The sequence below is a fragment of the Pan troglodytes genome, chromosome 8 (assembly GCF_028858775.2).
Source record: "Pan troglodytes isolate AG18354 chromosome 8, NHGRI_mPanTro3-v2.0_pri, whole genome shotgun sequence".
Lineage (NCBI taxonomy): Eukaryota > Metazoa > Chordata > Mammalia > Primates > Hominidae > Pan > Pan troglodytes.
The window spans coordinates 107313586-107332026 of record NC_072406.2 but is presented as its reverse complement, the minus strand read 5'-3'; the positions used below and the strand labels follow the sequence as shown (position 1 = coordinate 107332026).

Genomic DNA, 18441 nt, shown 5'->3' with positions numbered 1-18441 from the left:
CCAGCTTGGCTCAGGGCCACAGTTCTGCACTCTTCAGCCGGCGGCGCCACCAGCAGTTGTTTCTACGCGGGAAATAGGGCAGCAGCATCCCAGCACAGCTGAGTGCCCAAGGATGGTCAGCCGGGTAGGGCAAGCAGCTTCTTTCAGGGATTCTGATCTCACGGTATGAAGTGGAAAGAACTTTGAGGGTCAAAGGCGTAAACTGAGGGGCTAGTTTGGTTACGGGAACTTAAGATAAATGAATTAACCAGGGGACCCCCGTCCCCATTTTCTCCTCCTACACAGTCTTTAAAATCCAGAGAAGGCGGGGGTCGGGTGGGGGGATGGCCCGTTTTGACTGTTTGGAGTGGTGCAAACTCTTTTGTGACACCTGCTGTGAGAGCTGCTAGGGGGGCTTGGAAATCGCCGCTGCTCGACCACCCGCACACTTAATCCCAAGGGTGAGAGAAAATGCCTAACTTCCCAGGTGCAGCGGTGTTGGGCAAAGGAGTCATTCTTAAATTGGAAACAACCTCAGTCACCATTAACATAAGAATGGATAAATTCTGGGTGTATTCATACAATGGAATTCTGCATAGCAATGAAAAAGAATGGACTGTTGATCCATACAACAACATAAATGAATTGTCCAGACATTATTTTGTGAGAAGACAGACACAAAAGGGTGCAAACTGTATGATTCCATTTATATGAAATTCAGGAACAGGCAGATTTGACCTGCACTTTAGAAGTCAGAATAATTGCTACTTGTGGAGGAGGGTCTCAAAGTACAAATTGAGAGCAGTTAGAGGCAGAGGCAAGCACTTCGTTTACTGCTACTGCAACAAGGAGTGCTCAAAGGAGAGAGACTTCCTGAGCAAAATATAATTGGGATTGTTTAATTGGGTCAAGGATCAGAGTGGAATAGTGGAGAGAAAGCAAGTTTGCTGACTCACGTCCCAGAAGCAGTGGCATGTAATAGCAATAAGTCCATAAAACCTAGATCTTGATTTCTATTTCTCAACATTCCTGTGATTTTTGTGGTCAGCAAGCTCTGAATCAGGATGACCCATGGTATCTACTTGCCACCATCTGCCCTTGGAATTTGTTGCTCCTTAGAATTTAGTCTCCTTTTCTCAGTCTCTGAAACTGTCATTAGGCATAGAAATTCGTCCAAAATTCATGAAAGAAGTACAGCTTTCACAGAGGTATGAGGACATGAGAGAGCCCAGGAGGCTAAAAATATCCTATATCTTGATCTAGACGGTTACAGGGGTGTGTATGTGTGTAGACATCCATTGGGCTATTTTTCATTCACATCCGTGTGAAGAGACCACAAAACAGGCTTAGTATGAGCAACAAGGCTGTTTATTTCACCTGGGTGCAGGCAGGCTGAGTCCGAAAAGAGAGTCAGCGAAGGGAGATAGGGGTGGGGCCGTTTTATAGGATTTGGGTAGGTAAAGGAAAAAGGGGGGTTCTCTGGCGGGCAGGAATGGGGGTCACGAGGTGTTCAGTAGGGGAGCTTTTGAGCCAGGATGAGCCAGGAGAAGGAATTTCACAAGATAATGTCATCAGTTAGGGCAGGAACAGGCCATTTTCACTTCTTTTGTGGTAGAATGTCATTAGTTAAGGCAGGAACCGGCCATCTGGATGTGTACGTGCAGGTCACGGAGATATGATGGCTTAGCTTGGGCTCAGAGGCCTGACAGTATTCATGTAAGATCTGTGTACTTATTGGTCGTGATAAACTAATTTAAAAAATGAATTTTTATATTTAATTGCACAGAAAAATATTTCTGTTACATTGTTGAGTGAAAAAGGCAAGTTACGCTAGAGCATTTCTCCCTGAACTCAATTCTACCAAAAAAAAAAAAAGTTTATGTATAAGAAGAAAGAAGATTAGAAGAATATACTCTACAATATGAGATTATGGATGAGTTTTATTTTTTTATTTTTGGTTGTTTGCATTTTCTAAACTTTAGAAATATAATTCCTACGTATTGGAAGCAGTCCAGAGTCTTCTTCAAACTCCTACAGCCCCAGGCTCAATAGCAATAACCAAAGCATTCACAATCTCTGACCCAATGCATTGGCAACATCATCAACTCTACCAGACCACCAGAAGTAGCCGTCTTCATCCATGATCCCTCTGTCACCTGTGAGGTAAAGCATGTGGTCTCTTGCTGAAGCATATTCCTCCCAGCTCACCTGATAGAATGATGAATCCAGAAACCTACATTTACTTCCCTCTCACAATCATTTAGTGATATGAATTGAGCACTCTGGCTAGCCCCAGGGGAGACTGAGAAAAATAAGTCAGGATCCCCATTCTCCAGGGGATCTCACATAGAAAACTCAACAAACACGGAGAACTTTCCTTGGTCATTTCTCTTAACTTCAGCTTTTTTTTTTTTGTCCTAGCTAGAAACGAGAGTAATGATGGCACTTCACTCAGAGGTTTGTCCTGAGGCTTAAATGAGGCAACATGGACACAGCATTTTAGCACAAGGCCAGGTACAGTATGTGTAAGGAGTGTTGGCTGCTATTTTCTCAGGCTCATCATCCATCAGATGCAATCACTGTTCCCTGTCTTTGAATTGTGCCTTTAATTTTCATACCGCCCCTGACCAAAATTCCATCAGAAAAAGGTGGCTTCAGCTTAAGGTTCTTACACCAGAAGCACAATTAGAGTGATTGGTGAAAATTTCCCTTTGCATGAGATTGGCCCATTTTGCAGGATCGTTCCATGGAGTGTTCACAGATTCTTTTTTTTTTTTTAATTGAAACAGTCTCACTCTGTCACGCAAGTTGGAATGCAGTGGTGTGATGTCGGCTCACTGCCAACATCTGCCACCCAGGTTCAAGTGATTCTCGTGTCTCAGCCTCCCCAGTAGCTGGGATTACAGGTGCCGATCACCAAGCCCGGCTAATTTTTTTTGTATTTTTAGTAGAGATGGGGTTTTGCCATGTTGGCCAGGCTGCTCTCAAACTCCTGACCTCAGGTGATCCGCCTGCCTTGGCCTCCCAAAGTGCTGGGATTACAGGCATGAGCCACCGCGCCCGGCCAGATTCTAACAGCATTTGACTCATTGCCATAGAGACCACGTCACCAATGTGTCCAGATTCTTAGATCTAATGGACAACCTGCTTGTTAGAGTTCTAATAAACTTTAGTGAAAAGCTGTGTAAGCAGCTCATTCTCAAACAGCACAATAATCCCAGTAGGTATGTGAGATATCTGGGTCTCTTCTTTGGAATCTGTCTTATGGGTGAGAACATGATTTTAAAGTCTCACTGTATTGAAGTTGTGTTATCAAAGTCTGGAAATATTCAGCATTATTCTCTCACAGAAATTATTAAAATATTTAAAACGTTTTACCTAGGCTTTAACTCAAAAACTCCACGAGAGATACTCAAAGAGGCATTTAAAGAGTTAACAAGGATACTCATTGAAGAAGTATTTACAATATAAAACATTGGAAGTAACCAAAATTTTCAACAATAGCAGATATGTTAAATAGATCATGATAGTTCTCCTTGATAAGATTTTATAAAATTATTAAAAATGTTTTCATATAAGGGCTGGGTGCGGTGGCTGTCAGCACTTTGGGAGGCTGAGGCAGGTGGATCACTTGAAGTCAGGAGTTCCAGACCAACCTGGCCAACATGGTAAAACCCTGTTTCTACTAAAAATACAAAAATTAGCTAGGCGTGGTGGTGAGAGCTGTTAATCCCAGCTACTCATGAGGCTGAGGCAGTAGAATCGCTTGAACTCAGGAGGTGGAGGTTGCAGTGAGCCGAGATTGTGCCACTGCACTCCAGCCTGGGTGACTGAGTGAGAACCTGTTTCAAAAAAAAAAAAAAAAAAGTTGTCATATAAGATTTACTGATCCCTGAAAATCATAAGTAAAAAAACAGGCTTCACAAAAGCTGATAGAGTACAATCCCACTTTTATAAAACAAGACAAATAAATAGAAAAAGAATGAAGGATATATACACATCAAATGTTAATAGTGGCTAAGAATGGTGGCATTATGAGTTAATATGCTTTTCTTCTTTGATCTTTTCTGTATTTCTGAAAGTTGTCTATATTGAACACAAGTGAGTTTTATTATCAGGAAAGGCTAAATAAATATTTTAAAAGTAGTTAAAAGAAAGCCTCTCTTTATAGATAAAATGGACTGCTCATCTTTATGGAATAATGCCACCTAATTAATGTATAAGAAATAGCAGTTTGAAAATCACCGTTCTGCACCCTCCATTTTATTTATTTGTTTTTGAGACAGGGTATTGCTCTGTTGCCCAGGCTGGAGCACAGTGGTGCCATCACACCCAGCTCACTACACTCTTGACGTCCTGCTCTCAGTTTATCCTCCCACCTCAGCCTCCTGAGTAGCTGGGACTACAGGTGCATGCCACCATGCCTGGCTAATTTTTGTATTTTTTTTTTGTAGAGATGGAGTTTTGCCATGTTGCCCAGGCTAGTCTTGAACCCCTGGGCTCAAGTGATCTGTCCATCTTAGCTTCCCAAAGTGTTGAGATTACAGGCATGAGCCACTGTGCCCAGCCACTCTTTATTTTAATAATTGTTTCCAAAAAGAAAAGAATCATCTATGGATGCTAAAATGATTGGGTGAAAGTTAATTGGAGAATAGGATATTTACAGAGTCTCAAATTGTTACACGGCAGATTATTACTAATTACAAAGAGGAAAATGTACCTTTACAATGGAAATGGCACTCATTTCCTTAATCAAAAGATCAAAATGATCAGCACCCAAAATGACAACCTAATGTTTCCCCCCATAAGCAAATAAGAAATATACATCATCTACATAATAGTCTTGGAAAGATGTTTATCCTGGATCTCATTATAAGGAAACAATATGTAAGCCTAGAAAGTGAGGCATTTTTTAACACAACCGTCCTCTATTCTTCAAAATGTCCACGTCACGAAAAACATGGGGGTGGAACAGTTATAGATAAAAACAAGAGATATGAGAACCAAATAAATGCATGAACTTTGATTGAATTCTGGATTTACAAAAGGTATAAAACACATTTGAGTACAATTGAGAAAGTCTAAGTATTGGCTAGATATTAGATAGTATTAAATAATTATTTTTAATTTTCATAGATGTGATGGTGCTGATGTTTAAGAAGAAAGTCCTTATTCTTAGGAGAATGCTGCTGAAATCTTTAAGGACAAAGTGTCATAATGTCTGCATTTACTCCCAAATGTCTCATCAAAAATGTGCAAATATGAAGTAAATGGGGCAAAATCTTAATAAGAAGTGAATATAGGTGAGTGCTACTATTTAACATTTTTGGAGACTCAAAATTAAAAATTGGGACAAAAGTATTTGGCAAATCATAAAGTACTCAACAATAATGGCACTATGATTAGTAGCAACAATGAAAGTATTTAGGAAAGAAGAAAATTTTCCTACCATGTGTGGACAGTACAGAGAAGCAGGTTGGTTTAGTTTTATGCGGATTGCAATATTTCCTTCTTCCCCTGGAGGCAGGAGATTTGAGTTTTCATCCACAATCTGAAATTAGATAATCACTAAAGGTATTTTCCTTACAAACCACTTGTGCTCTTCCTAAAACACCACAAGATCTAAACTTAAGCCTTTCTACCCCCATTTAAGATGCCAGGAAAGTGCTTGGTTGGTGTACTTAGATACTGGGCAACCTAGGAGGCAGTGTGGTTCAGTCGTCAGTGTGAGGGTGCCAGAGCTGGAAATATTTGGGTTTGCATGTCCACTCTGACACCTTCTGACTCTGAGATTCTTGGATACTTCTCTGTACCTCAGTTTCCTCATCTAGAAAATCAGAGATTTAAAGTGCACCTATTATACAGCTTTATTGTGAGGATGAAATAAGACAATACAGGTAAGGGCTCCATTGCCTGGTTAGTACAAAGTTTTAAGAAAGCCAGCATCTCAGAAAGGCCTTTCAAACAAGGACACTTAATTAGCCATCTTATGTATAAGAAAAGAAATATAAAGAACATGAAAATTTAAAAACAGATTTGGCAGTTTTATAACAGTCTAGGAGGTGGTGTTATTTTTTCCTATTAAGAATTAGAGGGCAGGCTAGGAATAAATAAAATACAGTTTGAAAATAATGAGTTATTGGCTGGGCGTGGTGGCTCACGCCTGTAATCCCAGCACTTTGGGAGGCCGAGGTGGGCAGATCACCTGAGGTCGGGAGTTCGAGACCAGCCTGACCAACATGGAGAAACCCTGTCTCTACTAAAAATACAAAATTAGCTGGGCGTGGTGGCGCATGCCTATAATCCCAGCTACTTGGGAGGCTGAGGCAGGAGAATTGCTTGAACCCGGGAGGCCAAGATCATGCCATTGCACCCCAGCCTGGGCAACAAGAGCAAAACTCTGTCTCAAAAAAGAAAATAATGACTTATTTCAGCCGAGTGGCTTCTTTATTGACCTGAAATGGAAGGCATGACCATGAAGTAATGTGACAGGAGTTAAAAAGTACACTGAGATGCTAGCTCAATTTTGAGGGCTACAACCTTCCAAGTTGTCACCTTGGAAAGCAATATGCATACTCATTTTGAATTTATTATCCTTGCTGAATACTTGGGAACTTTTCTATAGAAACTACCAGCCCTAAGGATCAGAGGTCTTCAGGGATAATACATCTTTATACTTTGATGACGAACTTTAGACTTTGGGAAAAGAAGTGGCATTTAGTACTAAGTCTAGTAAATTAGATGAATTATCTAGAGAATACATTTTTAAATGAGATTAAAAAATTTTTATTTTCAATGAGATTGTTCTATTATTTTTTGATTGTTTATTGATACTACGTAGAAATACTATTAATAATTTTTTGTAAATTGATCTTATTTCCTGCAACTTTGATGACCTCAGTTGTTAGCTCTAATAGTGTGTGTGTATTCCTTAGGATTTTCTATATACATGGTCATGTCATGTTGAATAGAGATAGTTTTACTTCTTCCTTTCCAATTGGGATGCTATTTCTTTTTCTTGCCTGATTGCTCTGGATAGAACCTCTATGAAGAGTGAATATTCTCATAAGTCCTGATCTCAGTGGGAGCACTTTCAGTTTTTTACTGTTGAGTCTGATGTGAGCTATGGGGTTTCTGTATGCCCTTTGTCAGGTTGAGAAAGCTCCCTTTCATTGCTAGTTTGTTGAGGGTTGTTACCATAAATAGGTGTTGGTGTTAGATTTTGTCAATGATTTTTCTGTGTCTGTTGAGATGATCATGTGATTTGTGTACTTTGTTTTATGGTATATTAATTGGTTTTTATAGTTTGAACCAACTTTGTATTTCTGGAATAATCCCACTTGGTTATGGTATATAATCCATTTATATGTTCCTTGTTAGGTTGGCTGGTATTTTGTTGAGTTTTTTTGGCACCTATAGTAATCAGAAATATTAATTTATGGTTTTCTTTTCTTGTGATGTCTTTGGTTTTGGTATCAGGATGATCCTGGCTCATACTATGACCCCATTTTGAGACACAGCCTCCAAAATCCTGGTGTTATATGTTTTTGGGGAGAGTTTGTGAAGGATTAATGTTAATGCTTCCTTAAATGTTGGATAGAATTCACCGCAAAGCCATTTGGGCCTGTTTTTCTTTGTGGGAAGTGTGTGTGTGTGTGTGTGTGTGTGTGTGTGTGTGTCTGTGTGTCTGTGTGTCTGTATGTGTGCGTGTTTTGGATAGGGAGTGTAAGGAATGAAGTTATACTTCATTTTGACAAATTAAAAAATATCTCTTTCATCTTCCCCCTTTGTGTGGGTCCTCTTCTCCTTTCTCACCTGAATTAAAAAAATAAACCCTCTAATGAGGTAGAGTTGACATGCAAAAAGCTATACATATTTAATGTGTACAACTTGATGAGTTTGAAGATAAGTAAACACCCATGGAACTGTCACCACAATCTATGCCATAAACCTATTCATCACCTTCAAAAGTTTCCTCCCACCCTCTTATTATTATTATTATTTTGGTAATAAGAACACTTAATATATCTCCTTAGCAAGATTTTAAGTATGTAATACAGTGTTGTTAACTGTTGGCATTATGCTGTAGAGTAGATCTCTAGTAGTTACTGTCTGTGTAGCTGAAATTTTGTACCCCTTGGTGGATACCTTCCTGTTTTCTCCTCTCCACCAGCTCCTGGCAACCACCAATTCACTTTCCAGATCTATGAGTTAGACTTTTTTTTTTTTTTTTTTTTTTTGAGACAGATCTTGCTGTGTCACCCAGGCTGGAGTGCAGTGGTGCGATCTCTGCTCACTACAACCTGCACCTCCCGCGTTCAAGTGATTCTCCTGCCTCAGCCTCCTGAGTAGCTGGGATTACAGTCATATGCCACCATGCCTGGCTAATTTTTGTATTTTTAGTAGAGATGGGGTTTTGCCATGTTGGCCAGGCTGGTCTCGAACTCCTGGCCTCAAGTGATCTGCCCACCTTGGCCTCCCAAAGTGCTGGGATTACGGGTGTGAGCCACCTTGCCCAGCCAAGATTGTTTTCTTAATTTCCTTTTTGATAATTTATTGTAGTGTATAGAAACACAACTGATTTTTGTGTATTGATCTTGTATCCTGAAACTTTGTTAAATTTGTTTATCCTAATTTTTTTGGTTAATCTTTAGACTTTTCTTTATACCATATGTAGAAATATAATTTTCTGCACATCTATAAGATCATGTAATCTGCAAACAGAGATAATCTTACTTCTTCCTTTCTGATTTGAATACTTCTTTTTTCCTTTTATTTTCTACTTACTCTGGCTAGGAATTATAATACTATGTTGGATAGAAGTGGTGAGAATGTGTATCATTTCCTTGTTCCAGATATGAGAGAAAAGCTTTCAGTTTTTGACCATTGAGTATGATAGTTAGCTATGTGCTTTTTATATATGGCCTTTATTGTGTTGAGGTAAGTTCCTCAACTTCCCAATTTCTTGAGAATTTTTATCATCAAAAGGTGTTGAATCTTGTGGAATGCTTTTGCTGCGTCTTTTGAGATTATCATGTCATCTTTGTCCCTCATTCTGGTAGAATGCATCTGTGAAGGCATTTGGTGCTGGGCTTTTCTTTGTTGGAAGGTTTTTGATTACTAATTTAATCTCTTTGTTAGTTATTGGTATGTTCTGACTTTTTAATTCTTTATGATTCAGTCTTGGTAGGTTGTATGTTTTTAGGACTTTATCCATTTTTTCTAAGTTGTCTATTTTGTTGACATATAATTTTTTTCCTTTCTTTTTTTTTGAGATGGAGTTTTGCTCTTGTCACCCAGGCTGGAGTGCAGTGGCATGATCTTGGCTCCCTGCAACCCCCGCCTGCTGAGTTCAAGGGATTCTCCTGCCTCAGCCTGCTGAGTAGCTGAGATTACAGGCACCTGCCATCACACCCGGCTAATTGTTGTATTTTTGTAAAGACGGGGTTTCACCATGTTGGCCAGGATGGTCTTGAACTCTTGACCTCAAGTGATCCACTGGCCTCGGCCTCCGAAAGTGCTGGGATTTCAGGCATGCACCACCACACCTGGCTTTGTTGACATATAATTATTCATAGGGATTCTATAGGGATTCTTCACATTTCTATGGCATGAGTTGGAGTTTCTCCTCTTTCACTTCTGATTTTATTTCTTTGTGTATTTTTCTCATTTGTTTTTCTTAGTTCTAAGGTTTGTTGATTTTGTAGGAAGATTTTTTTTCTAAGAAAATCCTAAGGAACATTTTATTTTTCAATTTCATTTATTTCATTTTTGTTTATACTTTAGTATGCAAGGAACATTTTAATTTTTTCTTATTTTTTGAGAGGAAAATTACATGCTCATTTTATTCATGTCTCTAAATGCAAAGGCCCAAACAAATAAAAATTAAGAAATTCAATCCAAGAAAATAAAAAGAAAGAAATGCAACGAAAATTTAACATTTGAAAATATTTTTAATTAACTCTATTAATAGAGAAAAACTATTTTACCTTTTTAATAGGATCAGAAAACACATTTAATATAATGTAGTACCTATTCATGATTACTGGAAAAAACAAACATATAAACCTCAATGTATTAGGTTAACTTCCACATCCTGTTAAATAATATGTAGTGAAACTGGATAGGCAAACAAAAAACAAAAAATAGAACTCTACAGTAAACATTATCTTTAACAAAATTGGGTCAATTTCAGAATGATACAATAGTTAAAGTAAATACTAATATTTCTTTCATTCAGGTTGAGAACTTACTATTTCCTTTTGACCAATGTTAAAAAAAGGCGAGATAGGCGTGAAAGCAAAGGACTATCTTAAAATGAATAATGGTAATTTTATAACTGCTGCTAATTTGAGTCTGCTTTTATGTAATAAAATCCTAAACACAGCATTTGCCCTACCATCTTAGTATTGCTTCCTATGCCCATACTGTGAATTCAGCTACATCATTTGGGAATCACATTACAGTATTTATAATAATCGACACCCGAGCAGCTGACTAGTGGCTTAGACTTCCCACTTTAGTATATTTTTAGTTCAAGTACAGAATGCTTATGATGGTGCATTCAAAATAGTTGTCTTTATTTTGCACATATCTTTTTAATAGCAATTTTTTTTATTTGATTTCTCCATATTTGAAACTTGAACTACATTAAAGGGATATTCTGCAAAATTGTCAGCATCTCCTTCCCTCATTCCTGTGTCTGGGCTTTGTATTCCAAAAGGATATTGAGGTGGAAATAAAAGCAATAATGTGAGATTATCCTTGGGGTGAATTTAGAGAATGCTGGACTTTCCTCATTGCCTACCTTTATGTCAGAAATTTAGATAAACAACTGTAAGAGCTCACTTAATAATATCTGTCATAATCATTACTATGATCTCCTACCTGGACAATATAAGGTGGCAATGGCTTCCCCAGAGAGCTTGGCTTCAATTTTATTGTTTTGGAAGTGGCACAGAGTAGACCCTGTTCAAAGAAATGCAGACAAGTTTTTCTTTAAAAAAGCAATAAATTAATGGATCTAGTTATTGATCATAACCAGACATTATGTGCCTCCTAACAGAACAACATTACACAGTCTAACAAGTAATCTTGATTAAAAAAAAATCAAGCAGGAGTGTGACTAAATTAACCTCTAGGTCAATTTACAGGAAATGCAGGGGAACAGAAGAACATGTAAACCATACTGCAATTAGCAAAATCCAGGCTGTGAAATATTCAAAAGAACCAACAACTCAGTTTTTTAAAATAACAAATTCAAGGAAAAAAGAAGGTAATGAGGAAATTCATAGATTAAAAGATACACAAAAGTCTTACCAACTAGCCACGATGTGTGTGCTTAATTGGAACAAATGGTAGCAAGAAAACATGCATGACTTAGATGATGGATGAAAATGTCAATGGTAGATATTTGTTAATAAAAGGCAATTACTGTTAACTTTCAGGTACAATTGGAGAATATGTTTGTTTTTTAGTGCTTGTTTTTTTAAATATACTAAAGCTATTTATGAGAAAATATTGTTTTTGGGATTGTAGAGGAGTAATGATAAAACAGGATTAGGTAATAATTGATGAAATGGGCAGTGGATACATGGGAATTCAAATACAGTTTTGTCTATTTTTGTCTTTTGAGATTTTCAATAATAAATGTCTCAAAAATAAGTAATTGTTGGCTGCTGAGAAATACTTCAGCATACATGCAGGGCACCCCAAAGAGGGCACAGAGGTCTACCTTGGAGGACATGAGAACTGGATCTTGGATGAGTCAACCATGGGTGTAATGGGATGGAGAAAATTTTATTTATTAGAATTTTACCCCTAAAGTGCTGGGACTATAGGCATGAGCCACTGTTCCCAGCCTAGAACAGGAATTATTTCTGTCTTCTACATAGTTATTTTTCCAGTACCTATTGCTGTGTCTTACACGGAAAGAGACTTAATATTTTCTTGTGTTTACATGCTAACAAATTGGAGCCCCCAGATTCTGAATGTTTTTGAGGATGGCCATAGTGATCTCTCTCTAGTGTACTGCAGTAACTAGTTTTATGGTTCCTTTAAGAACTCCTCCTTCCCTTCATCTAATCTGGTGGGACTATTAATCATGGTTCTGTAGATCCACTTTTTGGCATGAACAAATGTCTCAGGTTAGGCCCCTTAAGTTACAGTCCAAGGGAAAAGCATATGACAGAAGCATGGACAATCAGAGTCTGTTCCAAGAATTTTCCAAAGTAGAGGTAGAAGTAGGGCTATTTTGATCTTGTCTGAAGGAGTGGTGACTCCAGAGTTGCTGGTGTTAATCTTGTCTGCTTTGTGGAAGAAACTCATCAGAGAACAACTCAGAGAAAAAAGCAGATGGAGCAATTGAGAGGGAGAGAAAGAGAGAGCTGATGTTTTAAGAGTTTTTTTAGTCCTGGTGTTTTGGCCTCTCCAGTCTTGATTCCGTAAGCCTTGAAGCTATTCCCAGCAAAATGGACTTACAATTTCCACTTTTGCTCAGGCTTGTTTGAAATATGTTTCCATCACTTGCATCCCAAATAATGCTCACAAAACACAAGACTCCTTAGCTATTGCCAGTACATTACAATTAAATGGAAGATATACATTTTCTCCCATGCAGGTTGTGTGACTAACTAAAAATGCCAAGTTTATTAGGTGTTGCTGGAGTCATATCAACTTAGTGTATCAACCTTGCCTTATTTCAGATGTTCTGAGTGTCAGTTATATTTGTATTTCATAAAAAGAAAGATAAAGCCAAAATCATTACTGCCTAAGATGTGCTGTTTTCTTGCTAGACAGAATCATTCACAACCTGAGATCAGTGGGGAAATACAATGCAATGAGTCCTGGGTGCTGAAAATGTCAACTCTTTGGATGTAATTAAATGGATCTGTGAGTGTAGTATAGACAGAATTTGAGACAGAATTTGATCATTTCTCAAGTTCCCTCTTTTACAGTTTTGAATTGTAACTTGCCTACCAAGCGTGAGCTTGACTATGAGGTCTCAAAGATTTGAACCTTGTGTTCTGAATTTCTTTAGCTTTCTAAGTGAGGATGTTTCCTGAGCCATATGGAACTACATAGCTCCACCAGGGTCCTCAAACTATACACCTCTCCCCAGAGCCTAGGCTATCAATTTGACTGTTTTGTCTTCTCCCACACAGTCTGAGGTTTTCTTAGTCACCAAAGAATTTTTTTTTGGACGTATGACAGAACTAAGTCCTATAAAAAGGCTTTGGTGTTACCAAGATTATGGAATTCCCTTCTTAGTATAATTAATAAAAACAGTAGTAATATATAAAACAAATGTAAGAAATCCCCCTGCCCCCCACCACAAATTCTTATTTCTCCCATGCTGGCTATTTGAATGTTTTAAAAATATTGGGTATTCAATTCTCTCAAAAATATTTTGTGTTTTTGCTTCTCAGGAAGCCTATTTTATGGACCATCTGGCAGTGAATGCAGTTAATCCAGGCAACACTTCCCTATTTTCTTTTTCTTTCTTTTTTTTTTTTTTTTTTTGAGATGGAGTCTCACTCTGTCCCCAGGCTGGAGTGCAGTGGTGCGATCTTGGCTCACTGCAACCTCCGCCTCCCAGATTCAGGTGATTCTCCTGCCTCAGCCTCCTGAGTAGCTGGGACTGCAGGTGTGTGCCACCACACCCGGCTAATTTTTTGTATTTTTAGTAAATACAGGGTTTCACATGTTGGCCAGGATGGTCTCAATCTCTTGACCTCGTGATTTGCCTGCCTTGGCCTCCCAAAGTGCTGGGATTACAGGCATGAGCCACCGCTCCTGGCCCACTTCTCTATTTTCTTTTGTTCCTATCTACCTGGAAAACACTGAAACCAATTCATGTAAAAATTTGGCCACCAGCCTAAGGTACCAGCTCTACATTCTTATCTGTGGTGTTTCCATCATATAAGCTTTTCTGCTTATTTTCATCCTCATGTTGCAGGAACAGGACTGTTTGTTCCCTGACTCTTTCCTTCCAGAAACTTTTCACATGGTGTCTAGATAGAACATCAATTGAGTGGTTAAGGAACTATTCTACATCCACATCTATATCCTCTTTACTGGATGTTCTCTTCATCAGTTACCTTTCCAGAGACCTGGCTCTTCCATGGGAAGAGGTTTCTACTTATTTTTTTCAAGTGGGGGATGTTGATCCTTTTATATTCCTTGGGTTTGGCATCTTTTGAGCTCCCAATACCACCTTCTGACCATTACTTCTCTGACGCTATGTGCAATTCCCTTGTCTTTTTGAGATTCATGCCATTTACATTTACCACCCTATACCACACTTTGTTGTCTATAATTTACCAACCTCTCAGTCATTCCTTATCCATTAAAGCCTTCAGCATGAGGTTCATGATCTTTCCTTTGATTCCAGGTCCCGCTGTCATCCCTAGTGCCTCCTGCAGCCATATGAATGATCAGTTCTACCCCCAGTCTCTTCCTTCCTTGATCCTGATCTCCAGGGAGTGTGATGTGTCTCCTCAAAATTTATGTGCTAATTCCCTACTGCTCACTGTGATGGTATTTGGAGATGAGGCCTTTGGGAGGTCATTGGGTTTAGATGAGGTCATGAGGGTGGCACCCTCATGATGGGATTAGTGCCCTTATAAGAAGAGATGCTGGGCACAGTGAATTGTGTCTGTCATCTTGGATATGCTGGGTTGCTGAGGTGGGAAGGTCCCTGAGGCCAGGAGTTTGAAACCAGTCTGGGCAACATAGCAAGACTGTGTCTGTGCTAAAAAATAAAATAAAATAAATAGCAAGCATGGTGGTGCATACCTGTAGTCCCAACTGTTTGAGAGGCTGAGGTTGGAGAATCTCTTGATCCCAGGAGTTTGAGGCTGCAGGGAGCTATGGTCACACCACTGCACTCTAGTTTGGGGCAATAAAGCAAGACCCTGCCTCTCTTTAAAAACAAACAAACAAACTGAAAGACACTAAAGAGCTTGGAAAGAGCTTGGTCTCTCTCTCTCTCCCTGTCCGTGAGAACACCATGAGAAGTTGGTAGTCTGCAACCTAGAAGAGGACTCTTCCTAAAACCCGGCCTTTCTGGCACTCTGATCTTGGACTTCCAGCCTCTAGAACTGTGAGAAAAATAACTTTGGTTGTTTAAGCCACTCAATCTATGATATTTTGTTACAGCAGCCTGAGCAGACTAAGACAATTATCTTCAGTCCTTCCAGCTCCATTGACATCTCCAGTGCCTTGTCTTCTCACCACTGATCTGCCTTTTCTTGAATTCCCTTCCTTCTCTGATCAGCTTAGTTTCTTAGTCTTTCATCTTAATGCCAATATCCCTATATCCCTTGCCTGCTGCCCTTTTATTGCACCTTCTTGGCAAAATGTTAATCCTGTTCCAATCTAACTGTCCACTTTTACCATGCTTTTCATGTGTTTTAGAGTGATATTGGAGAAAATGACACAACTAAATAGTGACTTTGAAGATTAATGCTCTCCAACCTCAAATGTGCTCTTATCATAACCCATTTCTCCTTTATTTTCATAATCTACTCTTTCTTCCATTTTCAGCATGATAATTTTAAACATCCTCCACTCAGACTTCTACCCCATCATTTTTTCATTCTTATCACATGACATTGCCTTATACTCCACAAAGAGGGCAGAAATTGTCAGATGGAAACTAGTTCAAGTTTCTGTTGTGAAATCTGTAAATCTATAAGTTATCTGTACCTGTAATTCTTTGTCTTATCATGGAAGAGGGGTCTCCCTAGTTTAAGCCATTTCCTCTTCCTGTGCTTAAGATCCAGTTGTGCATTTCTAGTGCGTGCTTAGTGCTTTGACAGTGTGCTTACACAGTGAATGGGCAAGTTTGGTTTCTGGCTAAATAGTGAGTCAGCATCAACCTACAGTTTCCGTCTGCCCATAGCCTTCATAGATGTCCAACTTAGTGATGCGTTTCCAGTCCTCAGTCACCCCAGGGCTGATGGGTCCTCCTGCAGCCACACAGTGCTTCAGACTCTTGAATCTGTAGCTGGAGAGGCATCAAAAGTTGTTCTTAGCCTCAGGGAATATTTCTACCAATAACAGGTCTGTTAGAAAGAATCTTGGAAAAATGATGCAGATATTCCAATACAGGAAATGCTCATTAAGTGGCGGTTGATGTTCTTAATACTACTCTATTAGATAATCTATTCAGACACCCCAGTTAGATCAATCTCCATGAAGACTCTCATTTACTCTTCTGGACAAGCAGCATTAATGTTAAAAGCAAATCAACCAGTGCTAACTGATGGCAGGAAGCCAGCCTTCTGCAGAAACCCTTCTGAGTTTTATTACCTCTCCCAAAGCCAGAAGTGTTTGTGAAGGACGTGTCAGCAATGGTAAGGTAAAAAAGGAACTAATTTTCTGAAGTCTGGAGGTGGAAAGAGAGCCACTAATTTTATAAACTAGGCTCAAAATCTCTAGATATTATAAGTTTCCACAGCGCCCCAACATAATAGAATAGTAGTGAGCATTTTTTATAAACCCACAATTCATTTTATGTTTATTTGATTTTGGTGATGTCCAGTGGAAGGGTCAAGTGTGGGAAGATTATAGCAAAACTTTTTATGGTCTCAGATAGAGGCAGTGACCCTGTATATTCTGAATACATGAATGTACCATATTAATGGTAATGTGGTAGCTCATCTGTATTAGATAATAACTGCCTGCCCAGTTAGGTCCCAAGACTAAGCAAGATCAAAATTGGAGAACTGATTCTGAATTAATTCCAAATATACCATTACATCATTGCCTTTATATTATTAATTTCAGGGTATAAGCGAGAGATGACTATTTTAAAATTTTTAAGTGCTTTTAAGGGTTTAAGAAATAATCTGAACATTTTATATGAGATGGAATGTTGGTGAATAAAGATATACCATATTTAATCATAGTGATTTTTAACTGCTCCACAAAATGCCGATGAACTAGGCGTTCCTTCATGTCAACATAATTTAATATGGTGGTATTGTTTGCTACCATGGTTGTTTCCTTCTGTAGAGTTTATGTCCTTGCCCACATAGCTAAAATGAAATTTACAGTTAAATGATTATTTAGCAAACGCTAAGGCTTGATACCTGTGATTGAGAACCTGTGATTTCTCATTAATCTTTATCGATGATGATTGGCAATTCTACTTCTCAGTTGGTACCCTAGGGAATTGTGGGGTGTGTGCAATGATGCTCATTTCAGCAACTTAGAAAAGATTCAACTATCTTTGATAGGTACTTGGCTCATTAATGTACAATTCATTCATACTAAAGAATACTATGCAATGATTAAAAATGTATTACCCATATTATCATAAATAGAGCTTTAAGGAATAGTGTGAAAAAAATGCAAGTTTCACTATGATGTAAACAGATACCATCTATATAATCCCACCCCAATATCATAATATGTTTCTTTTGGGATAGATGGATAGGTAGATACACATAGGTATACATTTGTTTTAAAAAGGCCTAGAAGAATTCATATCCAAGAGAGAAGGTGGTCTTTGTCTATAACTTATTTCCCGTTTGCTCTGAGAAATGAGTGCTGGCGGTGAATTACACATTTTTTTTTCTTCAAAATGGGAAATGGGTTAATATTTACTTTTTGAATTAGAGGTAGTATATTTGTCTTTAATGTTTATCTTTTTAAAGGGAGGTATAATTATAAATTTTTTTAACAAACTCAACCTTCTAATTATAATTTAATTTTATGTTCTGGGTCAAGATATGGATTTCAAGTTGCAAGGGAATAAAAAATCACACACACTAATGGAGTTGTTGTCATGAATGGCAACAAGACAAGTGTATTACCGGAGGGTAAGATTGGATCTACTTCAACAAATTAAGGGGTCCTAATTTTCTTTATGGTACCATGAGTGGAAATGGACTCTCTCCTGAGGGATCCTCTCTTACCTGGTGAAACACTTGTGCTGAAGCAGTTCCTGGTACATCTCTGGATTTGCAGATAGAGTGGTGATGGGAAATCTGGACAGGACCTGGGCCCCAAAGGAAGGAAAAACAAAATCTGCATGTGAGGTGGGAGAGACAGTGAGACTGTGGCAGGGGTCCAGGCAGGAAAGTCCAGGGAAGAGGGTCACGGACTTTGAAACTCAGCTCGGGGATGCCTTTTATCTCAAAGACTTAGTGATTCCCCACCTTCCACACCTTGGGAGAGAATTTAGCTTTAGCTCTGTGAACATAGGAGCTATCATATTAATCACTGATAACCGAATGCATACATAGCGAGGCATTTACTTCTGGATCCAAGAAGCCTTGTTTTGATCTTGTCGCTTTAAATAATAAGCCTAGATGTTGCCAGCAAAATTGTGGATTGTGCAGCAGTTGAGAGGTTAGCACAGCAGTGTAGAAATTGTGCTGTGGAGTTCAGTAGACCACAGTTTAATTCCTAGTTCTGCCTCTGTGATTCCTTAGGCTAGTTACTTAACCTCTG

The 18441-nt window shown here is 38.6% G+C and overlaps 1 protein-coding gene across 1 annotated transcript in view; it reads right to left on the bottom strand.

The window, feature by feature from the left end:
- Nucleotides 1-2046: 2046 nt before the first annotated feature.
- Nucleotides 2047-18441, bottom strand: part of ACSM6 (acyl-CoA synthetase medium chain family member 6) — a 35217-nt gene continuing 18822 nt past the window's right edge. Inside the window, exons 7-11 of the mRNA XM_054660361.2 lie at nt 17904-17986; nt 15865-15988; nt 10867-10947; nt 5429-5530; nt 2047-2187 (exon numbers count right to left, since the gene is read on the bottom strand). Coding sequence (XP_054516336.2) covers nt 2047-2187; nt 5429-5530; nt 10867-10947; nt 15865-15988; nt 17904-17986 — 531 coding nt within the window. The remainder of the gene's footprint in view (nt 2188-5428; nt 5531-10866; nt 10948-15864; nt 15989-17903; nt 17987-18441) is intronic.